The sequence below is a fragment of the Suncus etruscus genome, chromosome 3, assembly GCF_024139225.1.
Source record: "Suncus etruscus isolate mSunEtr1 chromosome 3, mSunEtr1.pri.cur, whole genome shotgun sequence".
Lineage (NCBI taxonomy): Eukaryota > Metazoa > Chordata > Mammalia > Eulipotyphla > Soricidae > Suncus > Suncus etruscus.
This window is the reverse complement of record NC_064850.1, coordinates 94,909,612-94,927,698: the sequence shown is the minus strand read 5'-3', so window position 1 is coordinate 94,927,698 and position 18,087 is coordinate 94,909,612. Positions and strand designations below refer to the sequence as shown.

Here is an 18,087-nt window from a genome sequence, read left to right as displayed (position 1 = left end):
TAAAGAAAACAAAGAACTACAAAAAATAGAAACTGTTTACACTGGTGTTGGAAAATGTGCACTGGTGAAGTTTTTTTATACATTGTATAACTGTAACTCAATCATGATCAAATTTATATTTAAAAGAGAAACTGTCTTATGAACAACCTTGTACCATCATGGTGTTTAAATAAAACTATATTAAAAAGAAAAAAATAACCAACCCATGATGATGTCACACTCACCTTGATCTTGACAGCTTCCTCCAGAGGCCTGTCCATTAGAGTATTGAAAGCATGAAATAATTGGCGGATTGAATTGTTAAATTCATCTCCATCTTCACTTTGACCATAAAATCTTGACAGAAAAAAAAGAAAAAAATATAATCAAACTTTGTGTCAAAAGAAAACTTCAAATAGATTTTCTGCCTAAACAAAAAATGCTCACTGATTACTAATTCAGTTGTGCAAAGGGAATTCACAGGGCATATTTAGATGGATCCAGAGGGGCCAGAGCAGTGGCTCAAGGGATAAGGCATCTGCCTTGCTCATGCTAGCCTAGGACAGACCTTGATTTGATCCCCGGCTCCCATATGGTCTCCCAAGCCAGGAGTGATTTCTGAGTGCATAGCCAGGAGTAATCCCTAAGTATCTCAGGGTATGGCCCCAAAAGCAAAAAATATAAAAATAAAAATAAAAAATTTCCAGAAAGAGAAAACCAGGTCAAAAGGCAGGGGGAGGGAGGGTAATCTGTTTTCATTCAATCCACTGGATCAGTGGTCAGTAATGATTCCCCTGAAACTGTCTAAAGGTTCTGTCTGGCCTTGGTAAAAGCCTGCATCCCAGTGGTCCTATAATCCAGTAGTCAATGAGCATTTCTGCACAGAAAGGCAGACAGCAGAAAGCTTGAGGAGAATGAGTTCTGGCTGTCAATCTTCCTACACTCAGTTGTAGAAAAACAATTATGCGGGGCTTCCCCACCCCAACATTCCTGATACACCTAAATCACATTTTATCCTCCAGCACCCTCCTTGGTCATTTTTTCCCCATGTCAATCTAAGCAATTGGTTTCATCTACTCAAACCCTGATTATCTGGCTGAAGATTCTTTATTGTTGCTAGTTTGATCTGTTTTGAGGCCACAACTGGTCAATCTCAGGCTTAATCCTGACACTGCATTCAAAGTATCACTCCTGGAAGATTTCAGGGAATCCTATGGAGTACTAGGAATTGACCTGGACTGGTCATGTGTAAAGTAAGCATCTTACATGTATACTATCTCTCTAGTCCCGAAGAAGGTTCTAACAATAGATAAGGAAGCTCCACAACTCAGAAATGTTCTGATTCTGATCCTGTCAGCAAATCAGCCACTTCTGTCCACATTTCTTCAATGGATATGCTGGTTGTTTCTCATATGTAAAAACCAGGAAGCCTTTGGCTTATTTCTTACAAACACCAAATCCCAATTTACAGTACAAGTGCATAAACTTTAGGAAGTAATTTCACCAATATAAAGAAAGAGTTTAACTCAAAATTTTATACACACACCTAAATATGTACATATCCTATGTACATATCTATTTAAATTGTTCTTCTATATTCATCTGTTTCTTATTGAGCATGATCTCCTTTGAGAAAATTACTCATTATTCATTACTGGATTGCTGGCAACTGTCAACACACTCATTTTGTAGAATTGGAGGTTTCATCTTACAAATTGGTCTACAAATCATCTTAAAATCGAAGCACACAGAACTCATTTGACTTTTTTGCTAATCTTCCAGTATTCCAAGTCTATCATAGTCCCTAGTTCTTGTTCCCCTAACCAATCACCAAGCAAATTCTCTCAAATGTTTTTTGTTTGTTGGTTTGGTTTTTGTTTTGTTTTTAGGCCATACCCAGAAGTACTCAGGGGTTACTCTTACCATACTGGGAAACCATATAGTGTGCCAAGGACCCAACTAATGTCATACATGTGCAAGGCAAGTGCTCTTACCTACTGTGCTATTGCTCCATCCCTTCCTTTCATGCCTTATCTGATTCTCCCCATTTACTAGAGAATCATCATACCACAAAATTGAATTACCATCAAGTAGTCACAGGATTTTCTCCTAAATCCAGACAATCTATTTTCTCCAAGAAATAACATGATCATTTAAAATGCAAACTAGGATTTTATCAGGGCAGAGTTGGGGGGACCAACTGGGATGGGACACACCTGGCCGTTCTCAGAGGCTACTCCTGGCTCTGTGCTCAGAGGTCATTCCTGGCAGTGTTTAGGGATCAGCATGTAGTGCTGGATCAATGCAGAGCAAGCGTCTTAACTCTTGTACTATCTCTCCAGCCCATTTCTTATAGTTTTTGAAAATATGAAAAATGTAAAATATCAAAGTACCAACATCTATGGACTTTCCTTTTCTTGTGTCTGATTTATATTTTAATACTTCAGAAATCATTTTCATTAAAATGTTTTAAATTGAGATTCTTGGTTTACAATGCTGTAACAATTATTTCTCATGCACATAATTTCAAAACACAATACCAATTGCCAGTGTACCCTTTCCTCTCCCAAGGACCTCAAAGACCCTTCTTCCTAAGCCGCCCCTCAAAGCCTGGATCAGTTCTTCTATTAGGTTGCCTTTGGAACTTTGCTGCTACCTTGCTGTGTATTTTTAAGTCCCAGATATGATAGAAATAATTCGTTCATCTATTTGTTTTCTAACTTCACTTCTCATGATATCCTCTAGTTTCATGTTGCTATAAATTATATGATTTTGTTCTTTCTTAGAGCTGTATCGTATTCCACTGTATTATATAACAGAACATATTGACTCATTCATCTGTAGTTTGGCATTTGTGTTGCTTACATATCTTGTCTCTTGTACTAAGTGTAGCAATGAACACAGGTTTTCTTGTGAATTAATGTATTTTAGTGTTTTAGGATGGATGCCAAGAAGTGGTATTGCTGGGAAATATGATAGTTCTATTTCTATTTTTTCTATATTTCCATATACCTTTCCATAAAGACTAAACCAGACTACATTCCTACCACAGAGATGAAGGTTCCTTTCCTACCACAATCCCCAGCAACTCTAGCAGCTCCCAGACTTTTGAATATGTGTCATTTCTCACAGGCATGAGATAATATGACATGATTTTGATTTGTATTTTCCTAATCATAATTGATTGTGAGCATTTTTACAGGTCTTTTGGCCAATTCTATGCCTTCTTTGGGTTCATCTCTGTTCATTTTCTTGTCCAACTTATGGATAGGATCTTTTTTTTTTCTGTTGAATTTTGTGAGTGCTTTTTACATCCTGGGTATCAACCCAGTATCTGTTATATTTTGTGCCATTCAGAAGGGTGTCTTTTTATTATAGCTTGGATTTTCTTCACTGTGTAAAAGCTTTTCAATTTGAGATAGTGCCATTTGTTTTATTTTGTGTGTGTGTGTGTGTGTGTGTGTGTGTGTGTTTGCTACTGTGATCATATAATTGGAGGTTCATTGGTGGACAGTTTTTTCTAGAGTTTATATCAATATTTTCTTTAATTTTATATATTCTGATCTAATCTTGAGACTTTTAATTCACTCTGAGTTTACTTTTGTGAAGAGTATGTTCTAATTTTATTTCTTACATTTTGCTGTCCAATTTCTCCAACATCCCCAACATTGAAAAACTTTTATGTATTCTACTTCATACACTTAGCTCCTGTGTCATAGATTAACTGGCCATAAGTCTGAAGACTCAATTCTGTTTCAATGATCTGCAGGTCTACTTTAATTCCAGTATCATGCAGATTTATTATATAGCTTTGTAGTACAGTTAAAAGTTGGGAAATACAATGCCTTCTATCTTATTTCATTTTCTTAAAACTGCTTTGACAATTTGAGAGTTTTATAGTTCTAGGGTTGTTTTTCTTCTTCTTTTTTTGTTTGTATTTTTGGGCCACACCCGTTTGATGCTCAGGGGTTACTCCTGGCTAAGCGCTCAGAAATTACCCCTGGCTTAGGGAGACCATATGGGACACTGGGGGATCGAACTGTGGTCCTTTCTTGGCTAGCACTTGCAAGGCAGACACCTTACCTCTAGCACCACCTCACTGGCCCCGTTTTTCTTCTTTTTAAAAAATTTTTTACCACACTTGGCAGTACTCAGGGATTATTCCTGGATCTACACTCAGAAATCACTCCTGGCATTCATGGGACCATAGGAATGATGAGGCCATGTTTTTATAAAATTTTGGTAGAGTTTGTTCCATATCTTTGAAAAAATAAGTCACTAAATTTTTAATGGCTATTGCATTGAATCTTTGTAGTACTTTGGGTAGAATGGTCATTTTTAACAATATCAATTCTTCTAATTCATGAACTGGGTTATGTCTTTCCATGGAAATTAAATTATTGTTGGACAAGGGTGGTACTAGGTTGTGAGCAAAAAGTTACTTGGTTTTCCATGATTTCTTATTTTTGATGGAGCTGCTGTATCTAAGAATGCAAACTGGGAATCATTTTATATCCATTGATTAGTTGTTCCTGGAAGTTAAATATTTAATGAGATGAGCAATAAAACTCACAACTCAGGGAAAAACCTTCCCCCATAAAACGCTCTCTTTCCATTACTAGAAACAGCTCAGAATTGGAAGTTCATATATTTCATGGCATCAGGAACCAGTTGCTGTATTGAATATAATCTTTTCCAGTAAAATCTGTCTCCCTAGACTGTCACTGTCATGATTCCCACAAAATTATCCACTTCAGCTCCTCACATTCTGAAATATGGCAAGTCCCAACCTACACACAGAGCTGAATGTAAGTATGAGGACTATGGAAAACTATTAGAAGAAAGAAAGATAGCATACATATTTTATTAGTCACCATTACCTCAAGTAAAGTACTCGAGATTGGATGATGAATCTAAACAAGTACTTTAAGGCTTTCAAGGCAGCAAAGAGCATATCAGTCTTGCTAGAATCATCTGCATTAGCCACATAAAAATTCAGTACCTTGGAGAGTTTCCTAAATAGGGTAAGAAGAGAAAAAAGTCATTAGGGGCGAGTGGTTTGGGATCAAGCAAAATAAAAAAAGGGAACTAGGCATCCCTCCTTTCAAGCATTGCATTTCCACATCTAGTCCTATACACCACGTATAAGTAAGATCATCCTGTGTTTGTCATTATTCTGGCTTACTTCACTTAACATAGCACCTTAAACCCAGAATATAGAGAGGGGCAGAGAAGGATCGAAAGAGGAAAGATGAGATAGACAGGAAACAAGAAGGACCAGGGTCAAGAAGATCCAATTACAACAGTGTACAGAGCATACACAGAGTAGAGCTAAATATCTAAAACAGTCAACAACACTAAAAACAAAAAACTCAAGCTTCAACAACCAAATTTAAAAATCTGCCTGTCAAACTGGCAAGCTGGGGATGGGGTGGAGCATGACTAGGAGGAAATAAGGTTTTCCAGTGGATGGAAGAAGACATGAGTGGTGGATCTGGTGTGGAACATAGTATGTCTAAAATCCAAATATGAGAAAATTTGTAAACTTTAATAAAAATGTTAGAAATCATGAAATGGGAACTTTGCATACATGAGAAACAGATGTCACAACTATTATCTTTTCTAGAAAATTCCCTAAATCAGAAAATTAATTCCTTGTAATTCAATTTCTCACTGAAGTCTAGGCTTGAAGCTTCCCTTTTGTTTAGAAATAGGGTATGGTTTCCTTTAATAAGATTAAAAAATATGAGGAAATTAAAGTACTGAAGGGGTCATATTGAAAAGATACTTTATAATCTCTGGTATGTTACCTAAACCTTTCAAACATTCAGTTAAGGAAATGATTGCCTGCCAACCCTTATATAAGTCCAATTCCTTACAATCTGTCTTCATGATTTTGATTTGTAACTATGAAGCTAGAATGAAACTTGACTGAGTCTCAAAAAAAATGCTGAATATAACTAGAACACCTAAGCATTTAAACAGAAGAAACTGCTGAGATTATACTCCTCAAACAGTGGCCTACTGAGGACATTCATCCAGCCCACCATGTTGGTGCCTCTGCCTGTACTGCTTCACAGCTGACTCATCCTGACAGTTCATGTGTGGGATGTGTACCGCACTCTCCGACACTCCTCCTTTTCTCTGTCCCTCTACTCCTCCTCTTGGTATTGGGTAGGGGTCCTCAAACTATGGCCCACCAAAAGCAAGCCCATAGTGCCCATTGAAATACTGGTAAGTTTGTTGATTTAGCTTTACTTGTTTTCATTTTAAATATTGTATTTTCTCCCATTTTGGTTTTTTACTCGAAAATAAGATATGTAATAGGAATTTGTTCATAGTTTAAAAAGAAAAACAAAAACTTTATAGTCTCTGGGGTTGGAGCAGTAGAGCATTTGCCTTGCACATGGCTGACCCAGGACAAACCGCTGTTCAATCCCCAACATCCCATATGGTCCTCCAAGCCAGGAGCAATTTCTGAGTGCAGAGCCAGAAAAAACTCCTGAGCATCACCAGATGTGGCTCAAAAACCAAAACAAAACAAAACAAAAAACAAACAAACCAAGAAACAAAAAACTATAGTCTGGCCCTCCAACAGTCTGAGAGACAGTGAACTGGCCCTGTTTAAAAAGTTTGAGGACCCCTATTTTACTCTCTATACTAGGCATTGTCTTAAACTTGTGTAAGCTCATACTTCTGATTCTGAGGTACTATTATTTTGAAACATTTTTTCTTTTGAATTTGGTTTTTGAAGTACTGCAAAAAAAATAGCTACCAAAAACATATAGACAGACGAATCGTAGTCTCTATCTCCTGTTGCATTACATCTGAAAAAATGGTCCATTGTTAGATACTCCTCTTCATTTCCTCAAGTGAAGCTATTGACTGTTGGAAAAGTGAGGATGACTAATGGAAGGATCCATCTCAGGTGTACCTGCAGCTCTCCAGTCCAGAGTACATTGTATCCCCTGTGCAAGATTGATTAAACAACCATGACATCTCTTTCATGTCACTAATTTTTGGTACAGCTCTGGGTTTCTATGCACATAAAACAAACAACTTTATTTTTGCTTGTTTGTTTTTTTGTTTGTTTTGTGAACACACACCCAATATGTTCAGGGGTTACTCTCAGCTCTTCCCTCAGAAATTACTCCTGGCAGACTCAGGGCACTATATGGAATGCCATATGGAGGATCGAACCAAGGTCAGACATATGCAGGGCAAATGCTCTACCCACTATGTTATTAATTTGGCCCCCATAACAGAGAACTTTCTTGCAGGTCTCAGTAAAGAACATGATGGACAGATCAATTTAAGAACTGGATGGGCTGATGATTAGTCAAGAGCAATTTGATGATCCTACATAAGTCACAGTCAAAAACCTCTTTGCTCTTCTCAACTATATTATTTTCAGTATTTATCATGTCATTCTTCAAAATAGCTGGTATAGAAAGGTAAGGTGACAAATTTTCTTTAATAGAATAAAGGAGCATACAGAGCTAAACACTCCAAGGGGAAGTGCAGAGGACAGAATTGCTACCAAGGGATTATAAACTGCAGGGAGAGAGAAGACTGCCTTCTGAGAAGGTAGTGATCACACCATCTATACCAAAGAAAATTTCATTCTTTTCTTTTCTTCTAGGAAACACATTCTACAAAGCATACTGTTTATGTAAGATTGAGGATCTGACCTACATTCTATGCAAACTAGTTTTGCCTTTTATAAACAATGATCCTGCAACAATCAGCTCATCTATGTCCCTGATGATGGGCATCTATCCTTGATTCTGCTTCTAATTTGTCTCAATGCTTACTTTGCTGCTCTGAATTCTTAAGGAAAAATCTCTAATTTTTTGTACCTTCTTATAAGGCAAAGTCTAAAGCAAACACCTTTTAGTGGAAAGAATTCTTTTTGGGTTGACATTAGAACACATTTGTATATTAGGCACCTTCACTTCCATTGCCTCTCTCTCACACACATACTTCAGAACCTGATTATACAACCAACCACTCATAGTTTCCAGAAATGCTACTTACACATAGGCCAGTGTGGCACTGAAGTGCTTGTAAATGTAGGTTTCAAGGACAGGATTAAAATTTTGGAACTTTATGTCTCCTATCAAAGAAATAATAAAAACCTGCCAAAAAAGGAAAAATATAAGTACAGCAGCAATGTACAACCAACCCATCCCCCAAGGATTCTCTCAACAAGGTTTTAACTCTTGATGCATGCTTTCTTTTTTTTTTTCTTTGTAGCATTCCCAGTTTATTATTTCAGAATTATTTCAGTCTTAGGGGACTAAATATTCAGTTACAATATTTAACATGAAAGAGTAATTACTATGTATCAGGTATTTGACTGATGGCTGAGAAATGACAGAAGACTCTAGTCTCAAAGTTTACTGTCCCAGAGGGAGGGAGGGAGGTATCTGAGTAACTGAAACTGGGGAGGACAGTGCTCAGGACAGGTGGAAGGAAGCCTATCTCAAAGGGGATGGTCTCAAGGAGATGATCTATTTCAAGGGATTAGCCAGTTACACCCTGTGATATCTTTCTTCTGAGGTGGGAGTGGCCCTAGTATCAGAATATCATCCGCAAAAGTGCTTCCCAATTTCCTTCTCTTTGTGTTACTCCTATGGCTGTGGAGGGTGGAGTTGCTATATTATAAATAAGCACTGTACCACTCAGAAGAGTACAAAAGAAGGGGCACCTGGGATTTGCACATTTGTCCACTGCTCATCACTCTGTCCCATAGACTTCTGTCTACAGACTGTGCCCCCATGGAACCCAGAACCTTCCCCATAAATGAGACTACTATGATCTCAGATAAGGGCATTGCCTCTCTGCCTCACATCCTTAGCTTTAGTCCACTGACCATCCCTTGAATTTTGCCAATTTCTCCAAGCAGGAGAATGAATAAACACTGCAAGTAATCTTGCTAGGCTGCAGTGTTCAGGTAAAATTCCGTACAACTCTTGAACCATACAATTTAAAAAAAACAATGACAATTTATTGTCTCAATCTCAGCTTCTTCTACTCATTTCCACTCTGGACTCTGGACTCTAACATCACTGTTCTCTACTTGGATTTTGGTTCTTGGGATTAATTGTACTCTTTCTGTAGTAAATTCAACTGTCTGATTCATTGTCTACTATACATATTGAGATTAAATTCATGTCTGATTTCTGAGCTATAATTTTACATGATATATAGGTACACAAATATAGCAAGCCATAATTTTCTTTGGTAATGGTGCCTCTTAGTTTATGAGCAGGGAGTTTAGGAGTTAAGATAATCCCCAATTTCTAATGTAAAGAAACATATTGCTTACACTAATAAGAGCATATATCAAATTTGAAAACTAATAGGAAATAAAAAAAGTCAGACCTTGAATATCAGTCATATATTTTAAATAAGCTTCTAGGAGTTTAGTCTCAAGAAATGATCAGATCTTATGCATATATGAAGCATAAAGATACAACAGAAAGAGTTAGACAACCCCCAGTCAAACAAACCCTGAAACATGATAAATAGAATTGAGAATGGGTGGCAAAGAGGGGCTTCAGGGGAATGAACATGGAAAGTTCCTGAAACACTAGTGGAAAGTCTGGCAACTCAATTTCAACACTACACTAAATTATGATACCTTGATAACAACAAAAAGATCAAATATATAATTCCAATATTTATGCAGGAAGATATTTATCACAATTACTGCAAAAGGCAAGATTTCAAAAATGACAAAGTTGAAAGAATAAATAATATTCAGTTTGCTTACCAGTGCATCAAACACAAGGAAATCATATGTTTCACTGTCAGACTTTTCCATCATTATGTTAAAAAGTGCATCTAGTGTATCTTGCAAAAACTGAAGGTAAGAAAAACAAAGCTTATTAGTTTTATTCAATTTGGCATATAGAAATTCCGGTAAGCTAAGCTTTACTAGAACTTGTTTATTTCTTTCGTTCGTTTGTTTTTGTTTTTGGGCCATACCCGGTGATACTCAGGAGTTACTCCTGGATATGCGCTCAGAAATTGCTCCTAGCTTAAGGAACTATATGGGATGCTGGGGAATCGAACCGTGGTCTGTCCTAGGCTAGTGCAAGCAAGGCAGATGCCTTACTGCTTTGTGCCACCACTTCAGCCCCACTAGAACTTGTTTAAAAGTAGCATTTAAAAAAAAATTGGCACACTTGCTTCTCAGTAAAGTTATAAAGTCTGTATGTGCAATAACTAGTTTAATTTAAAATTCAAATGACTGACATTGTGGATATATTTCTAATTAGAAAATATGAACATGAGCTGGATTCCCTGCTTGGGACATCAGGCGGGGAAAAGACACGAATCTAAGCCTGCGCAGAGGGGCCCAACTGTGAGTGTGAACTGTAAATATCTGTCTACTGTCCTCTTGTGTGAAACTCTTGGGAGTGGGGCAAAAGAGCTCCAGAAATCTGCTCTCCCTCTCCCGGAGGCCATTTCCAGGGCGGGACTTCAGAACATAAAAACCGGCCGGCAGACTGCTGCAGAAGCTGGATTCCCTGCTTGGGACATCAGGCGGGGAAAAGACACGAATCTAAGCCTGCGCAGAGGGGCCCAACTGTGAGTGTGAACTGTAAATATCTGTCTACTGTCCTCTTGTGTGAAACTCTTGGGAGTGGGGCAAAAGAGGCTCCATCAGAGCACGGCCGCTCCGCTTCGCTACGTGGCCATGCGCTCCTTCTAAGAAAAGAACACCATTGCAACAATAAGAAAAAATCACAATAAGAACTGTGCTATATCAGAGAAGCAAGCATTTCTCTCTGGACTGTCTTCTCTGTTGCATGCTCGGGCCTAAGATTTGACCCAGTGTGAGGCTTCATCCACGGAGGTCTCCCCTCCCTTAGAGGCAAGTCAGCCCATCCAGAAAGGGAGGAGCCAGAGGAGTGTGCTGCCTACATCATATAGACAGTGAATACCACCACAACACGTAGAAAAACCCACAATACAAGTGTGACAATGGGGAAACAACGCAGGCCAGCATCAGACATAGAGAATGAAGATGACAATTCTGAGGACCAGATAATGACTGAACAACTAATCAACCTCTCAGATAAGGACTTTAGACTAGCAATATGGAAGGTGCTCAACAGACTCCAAGAAACCATGGATCGAGTTGAACAGAACACTAATAAGAACCAAGAAAATATGAAGGCAGAAATGACAAAACTCCAAACTGAAATAACATGTCAACTAACAGGACTGAAAAAGTCAGTAAACGAAGTGAATGACAAAATGGATAAGCTCTGGGACAGGGTATCAGAAGCTGAGAATAGACTTGGTGCTGTGGAAGATGAGATACATAACAATTCCATACAGCAGGAGAGATTGGACAAAAAACTTAAAGCAAATGAGCAGACAACGGAAAAATTAGTCAAAGAATGGGAACAGATGAAAATAGAAGTCTATGATAAGATCAACAGAAACAACTTAAGAATCATTGGCGTCCCAGAGACCCAGGAAGAAAATTCCCAGGAAGAATCAATGGTCAAGAACATCATTAAAGAGAAACTTCCAGAGCTAAAGAATATAGGTGATCAAATCCTGCATGCTCGAAGAGTACCAACCAAAAGAGACCCCAGAAAAACCACCCCAAGACACATCCTAGTCACAATGACAAATCCCACAGATAGAGACAGAATTCTGAAAACAGCAAGATCAAAAGGGGAAATTACATTCAAGCAAGCATCCTTGAGATTTACAGCAGACCTGTCACCAGAAACACTCAATGCCAGAAAGCAGTGGTGGGATATTGTGACAAGACTGAATGAAATGAATGCTTCACCCAGAATACTATACCCAGCAAAACTCACTTTCCGGTTTGACGGAAGAATACATGGTTTCACTGACAAAAAGCAGCTCAGAAACTTTACAGACACAAAACCAGTCTTAAGAGAAAAACTGAAAGACCTAATTTAAGACAAGACTAACCAAAAGACACCAAATTTCAATATAAAGATGGCATTAAATCCCAGGACAATTCTTTCTCTCAACGTCAATGGACTAAATGCACCAGTCAAGAGACACAGAGTGGCTAAATGGATCAAAAAACTCAATCCAACCTTCTGCTGCCTACAAGAAACACACCTGAATAGTCAGAACAAACATAGACTCAAAATAAAAGGCTGGAGAAAAATCATCCAAGCAAACAACACCCATAAAAAAGCTGGAGTGGCCATACTAATATCAGATAATGCAAACTTTATACTCAGGAAGGTTGTAAGGGACAAAGATGGACATTTTATATTAATCAAGGGGTATATAGAGCAGGAAGAATTCACTCTCCTAAACATATATGCACCAAATGAGGGGCCAGCAAAATATTTAATACAACTGTTGACAAATCTGAAAAATAACATCAATAACAACACAATAATTGTGGGGGACCTTAACACGGCTTTGTCAACACTGGATAGGTCAACCAGACTGAAACCCAACAAGAATATACTAGACCTGAGGAGAGAAATGGAAGAAAGAGGCCTAGTGGATATATATAGGACACTCCACCCCCAGAAACCTGGATACACATTCTTCTCCAATGTACATGGGACATTCTCCAGGATAGACTACATGCTGGCACATAAAACATATCTCCATAATATCAAGAGGATAGAAATTTTGCAGACTACCTTTGCTGACCACAAGGCTCTGAAATTATTTGTGAATTCCAAAGGGACTCAGAAGAAACACTTTAACACCTGGAAGTTAAACAGCCTCATACTCAATAACCAGTGGGTCCGAGATGAAATCAAGGAGGAAATCAAAAGGTTCCTGGAAACAAATGACAATAAAGACACAAACTATCAGAACTTATGGGACACAGCAAAAGCAGTACTGAGAGGAAAATTTATAGCTTTGCAAGCACACATCAGGAAGGAAGAAGGAGCTTACCTGAGTAGCTTAATGACACAGCTAATAGAACTAGAAAGTGCTCAACAAAACCCCAAAAATAGGAAGACAGAAGGAAATAACAAAGCTGAGAGCAGAAATCAATGAAGTGGAAACCCAAAAAACAATCCGAAAGATCAACGAAAGCAGAAGTTGGTTCTTTGAAAAAATAAACAAGATTGATAGACCACTGGCAAACCTAACAAAGAAAGAGAGAGAGAGAAACTTGATAACTCGTATTAGGAATGAAAAAGGAGAGATCACTACTGATATGACAGAGATTCAAAGGGTAATCAGAAACTACTTTGAGAAACTCTACGCCACTAAAAATGAGAACCTGGAAGAAATGGATAAATTCTTGGACTCTTATAATCTTCCACGGTTGAAGGAAGAGGATGTAGCATATCTAAACACCCCCATCACCATTGATGAAATCAAAACGGTAATCAAAGGTCTGCCGAAAAACAAAAGCCCAGGCCCAGATGGATTCACTAATGAATTCTTTCAAACTTTCCAAGAGGAACTACTACCAATCCTGGCAAGACTCTTTCATGAAATTGAACAAACGGAAACACTTCCAAATAGCTTTTATGAAGCCAACATCACCTTGATACCTAAACCAGACAGAGATGCTACAAAAAAAGAAAATTACAGACCAATATCGCTGATGAATGCCGATGCAAAGATCTTCAACAAAATCCTGGCAAATAGGATTCAATGCCTCATTAAGAAGATCATCCACTACGATCAAGTAGGTTTCATCCCAGGAATGCAAGGCTGGTTTAACATCCGTAAATCCATCAACATCATACACAACATCAATAACAAGAAAAATAAAAACCACATGATCATATCAATAGATGCAGAGAAAGCATTTGATAAGGTCCAACACCCATTCTTGATCAAAACTCTCAGCAAGATGGGAATGGAAGGAACCTTTCTCAATCTAGTTGAAGCCATCTACCACAAGCCAATGGCAAATATCATCCTCAACGGAGAAAAACTAAAAGCCTTCCCTCTACATTCTGGTACAAGACAAGGCTGTCCTCTCTCACCACTCCTATTCAACATAGCACTGGAAGTACTTGCTATAGCGATTAGGCAAGAAAAAGATATCAAGGGAATTCAGATAGGAAAGGAAGAAGTCAAGCTCTCACTGTTTGCAGATGACATGATACTCTACTTAGAAAACCCTAAAGACTCCACCAAAAAGCTTCTAGAAACAATAGACTCATATAGCAAGGTGGCAGGCTACAAAATTAACACACAAAAATCAATGGCCTTTCTATACACCAATAGCAATAAGGAAGAAATGGACATTAAGAAAACAATCCCATTCACAATAGTGCCACACAAACTCAAATATCTTGGAATCAACTTGACTAAAAATGTGAAGGACCTATACAAAGAAAACTATAAAACTCTGCTCCAAGAAATAAGAGGACACGCGGAAATGGAAACGCATACCCTGCTCGTGGATTGGCAGGATTAACATCATCAAAATGGCAATACTCCCCAAGGCATTATACAGATTTAATGCTATCCCTCTAAAGATACCCATGACATTCTTCAAAGAAGTGGATCAGGCACTTTTGAAATTCATTTGGAACAATAAACACCCTCGAATAGCTAAAGCAATCATTGGGAAAAAGAATATGGGAGGAATTACTTTCCCCAACTTTAAACTGTACTACAAAGCAATAGTTATCAAAACAGCATGGTATTGGAATAAGGACAGGCCCTCAGACCAGTGGAATAGACTTGAATACTCAGAAAATGTTCCCCAGAGATACAACCACCTAATTTTCGATAAAGGAGCAGGAAACCCTAAATGGAGCAGGGAAAGCCTCTTCAACAAGTGGTGTTGGCACAATTGGATAGCCGCTTGCAAAAAATTGAATGTAGACCCCCAGCTATCATCATACACGAAGGTAAAATCCAAATGGATTAAAGACCTCGATATCAGCCCCAAAACCATAAGATATATAGAACAGCACATAGGCAAGACACTCCAGGACATTACAGGCATCTTCAAGGAGGAAACTGCACTCTCCAAGCAAGTGAAAGCAGAGATTAACAGATGGGAATATATTAAGCTGAGAAGTTTCTGCACCTCAAAGGAAATAGTGCCCAGGATACAAGAGCCACCCACTGAGTGGGAGAAACTATTCACCCAATACCCATCAGATAAGGGGCTAATCTCCAAAATATACAAGGCACTGACAGAACTTTACAAGAAAAAAACATCTAATCCCATCAAAAAATGGGGAGAAGAAATGAACAGACACTTTGACAAAGAAGAAATACAAATGGCCAAAAGACACATGAAAAAGTGCTCCACATCACTAATCATCAGGGAGATGCAAATCAAAACAACGATGAGATACCACCTCACACCACAGAGAATGGCACACATCACAAAGAATGAGAACAAACAGTGTTGGCGGGGATGTGGAGAGAAAGGAACTCTTATCCACTGCTGGTGGGAATGCCGTCTAGTTCAACCTTTATGGAAAGCGATATGGAGATTCCTTCAAAAACTGGAAATCGAGCTCCCATATGATCCAGCTATACCACTCCTAGGAATATACCCTAGGAACACAAAAATACAGTACAAAAACCCCTTCCTTACACCTATATTCATTGCAGCACTATTTACCATAGCAAGACTCTGGAAACAACCAAGATGCCCTTCAACAGATGAATGGCTAAAGAAACTGTGGTACATATACACAATGGAATATTATGCAGCTGTCAGGAGAGATGAAGTCATGAAATTTTCCTATACATGGATGTATACGGAATCTATTATGCTGAGTGAAATAAGTCAGAGAGAGAGAGAAAAACGCAGAATGGTCTCACTCATCTATGGGTTTTAAGAGAAATGAAAGACATTCTTGCAATAATAATTTCCAGACACAAAAGTGAAAAGAGCTGGATGTTCCAGCTCACCATAGGAAGCTCACCACAAAGAGTGATGAGTTAAGTTAGAGAAATAACTACATTTTGAACTTTCCTTATAATGAGAATGTATGAGGGAAATGGAGAGCCTGTTTAGAGTACAGGCGGGGGTTGGGTGGGTAGGAGGGAGACTTGGACATTGGTGATGGGAATGTTGCACTGGTGATGGGTGGTGTTCTTTACATGACTGAAACCCAAAAACAATCATGTATGTAATCAAGGTGTTTAAATAAAAAAATAAAAAAAAAAAGAAAATATGAACATACCTTAACAATCTCTCCTCCATCCACCTCCATTAACTTCTTTAAATTGTGTTTAATATTCTGGGAGTTTGAGCGCCAATTTAATAAACCTAACAGGTCAACTAGGAAGAACCATAAAGATTAGAACTTTAGAAAAAACAATCTACACAATTACAAATACAGTTCAATACTCTCTAGAAAAAACTGCTGTTCTTAATGATGCTTAATAGCTTAAATGTTCTTTTTTAATTTATTGTCTTCTATATAAATCAGAGAAATGTAGTCATCTTCCACCGTTCTAAAAAATTAAAATTAATGTTCTAAGAAATGATAAAAAACAGTAACTTAAAGGAACTCACATTCCTCACATAATGACATCACTTTCATAAAGATTTAAATCACTGAAGTAACCTCTATACCTTTAAGTTGCTATGATGCTTAACTCATCACCAAATGTGTCATGATAGACTCAAATGGAAAAAGAATTTATTTTTAAAATTTAATTCACCAAACACTGAACCCCTACTGCAGACTTGGGTGTAGGCACACCCAGAGGTTCTTAGGGCTTACTCCTGGCAGTGCTTAGAGAATCGTATGATGTTCCAAGGATAGAAGCCAGATCTACTAGGTACAAGTCAAGCTCCTTTCCAGTAACTCCTAGCCCTCCAGTCCCTACTTTTCCAACATTCAGACAGTGAAACGGAGGCTTTGTGAAATTAAATTGCTTGTCTTAGGTTACACACTACTAATGCATGAGATAAAAGGAATTTAATTATACATTTATTAGATTTTGCAAAACCGTCACGGTTGTTCTAGTATCCTGCCTTACATAAATTGAATTCAATGTGCTTAGTCCCATTGACCTTTCTCCTCGTTTCCAATACAGACAGCATTGTTATTTTTTTATTTTATTTTATTTTTTTTTGATGGTAGTTTTGGTCAAACCCACAGAGCTCAGGGCTTATTCCTGACAATGCAAGACAGATGAACTGTGGTACTGGGGTTGAACTACTATTGGCCAGTTCATAAAAGGTGAGCTCTTTACCCACTCTACTATCTCTCTATCCTTTAAATATTTACTTCTTTGCTTTGTTTTGAGGGTTTGGAGAACCAAACCAAATGGTGCTCAGGACTTACACTTGGCTCTGTGCTCAGGTTTCACTCCCAGCAAGGCTTGGGGCACATATGTGGTGCCAAGGAAAAAACCTGGGTCAGTCACATTGCAAGGCAGGTACTCTACCTACTTGAGCCCAACTCCAACACATACTTCTTGACTTCATCTTAGCCAAAGGCTGAGTAGCAATGAACATGTTGGCTACCGTGACTGACTCAGTGGTTACTTTTGCAAAACTCCCTGCCATTTTTTCAGTGCTAAGTGCTGTTTGCTATAAGCCCATATACCAACAGGAAAAAGGCAACCTTCAAGTAATAAGTAACTTCTCAGCCTAGGGGAGGAAGACACTGCCTGATACCATGGAGCCAAGTCTCCCCTTAAACTACATTCCTGAGTTAAAAGCTAAATGCAACAAAGCTTGCCCCACCATAAACCTGCTGAGAGTTCCGGAAAGTGGTCTACAAACCCTACTTTAGGGTCATAGGGCAATTCCTTGAAAACTGCTGACTTAGGAATGATTGTAAAATTGTCACTGCTTCTCCCTCCCTTCTGGAAGATGATTTACTGCCTTTGTCTCATGGCTTTCGCGCCAAAATGTATGATTGACACCATCTTTTACCTGCCCCCTTCTCCTCCTCTATATAAGAGATGCAGAACCCTAATAAAGACACCTTTGAACGGTCTGATCGCCAAAGGTCATTATTATTAACCTCTCTTAGATTTTTTTACAGGTGTGGTTGTTCTTCTAGCCCTGCTAAATAAAGGTGCGGTCGTCCGTGAGCCTCTCGACTGATTCCTGCTGGCCGGGCCCCTCCGGGGGGCTTGCAGGACCCCGCATGAACACATACTTCTTTTTTTTTAATTTTT

General features: G+C 38.4%; 1 protein-coding gene across 1 annotated transcript in view; it reads right to left on the bottom strand.

Annotated features, from left to right (window-relative positions):
* Positions 1-18,087, bottom strand: part of DOCK5 (dedicator of cytokinesis 5) — a 239,930-nt gene that overhangs the window by 68,140 nt on the left and 153,703 nt on the right. The window contains exons 20-23 of the mRNA XM_049770834.1: positions 16,131-16,228; positions 9,758-9,847; positions 8,017-8,117; positions 225-336 (exon numbers count right to left, since the gene is read on the bottom strand). Coding sequence (XP_049626791.1) covers positions 225-336; positions 8,017-8,117; positions 9,758-9,847; positions 16,131-16,228 — 401 coding nt within the window. The remainder of the gene's footprint in view (positions 1-224; positions 337-8,016; positions 8,118-9,757; positions 9,848-16,130; positions 16,229-18,087) is intronic.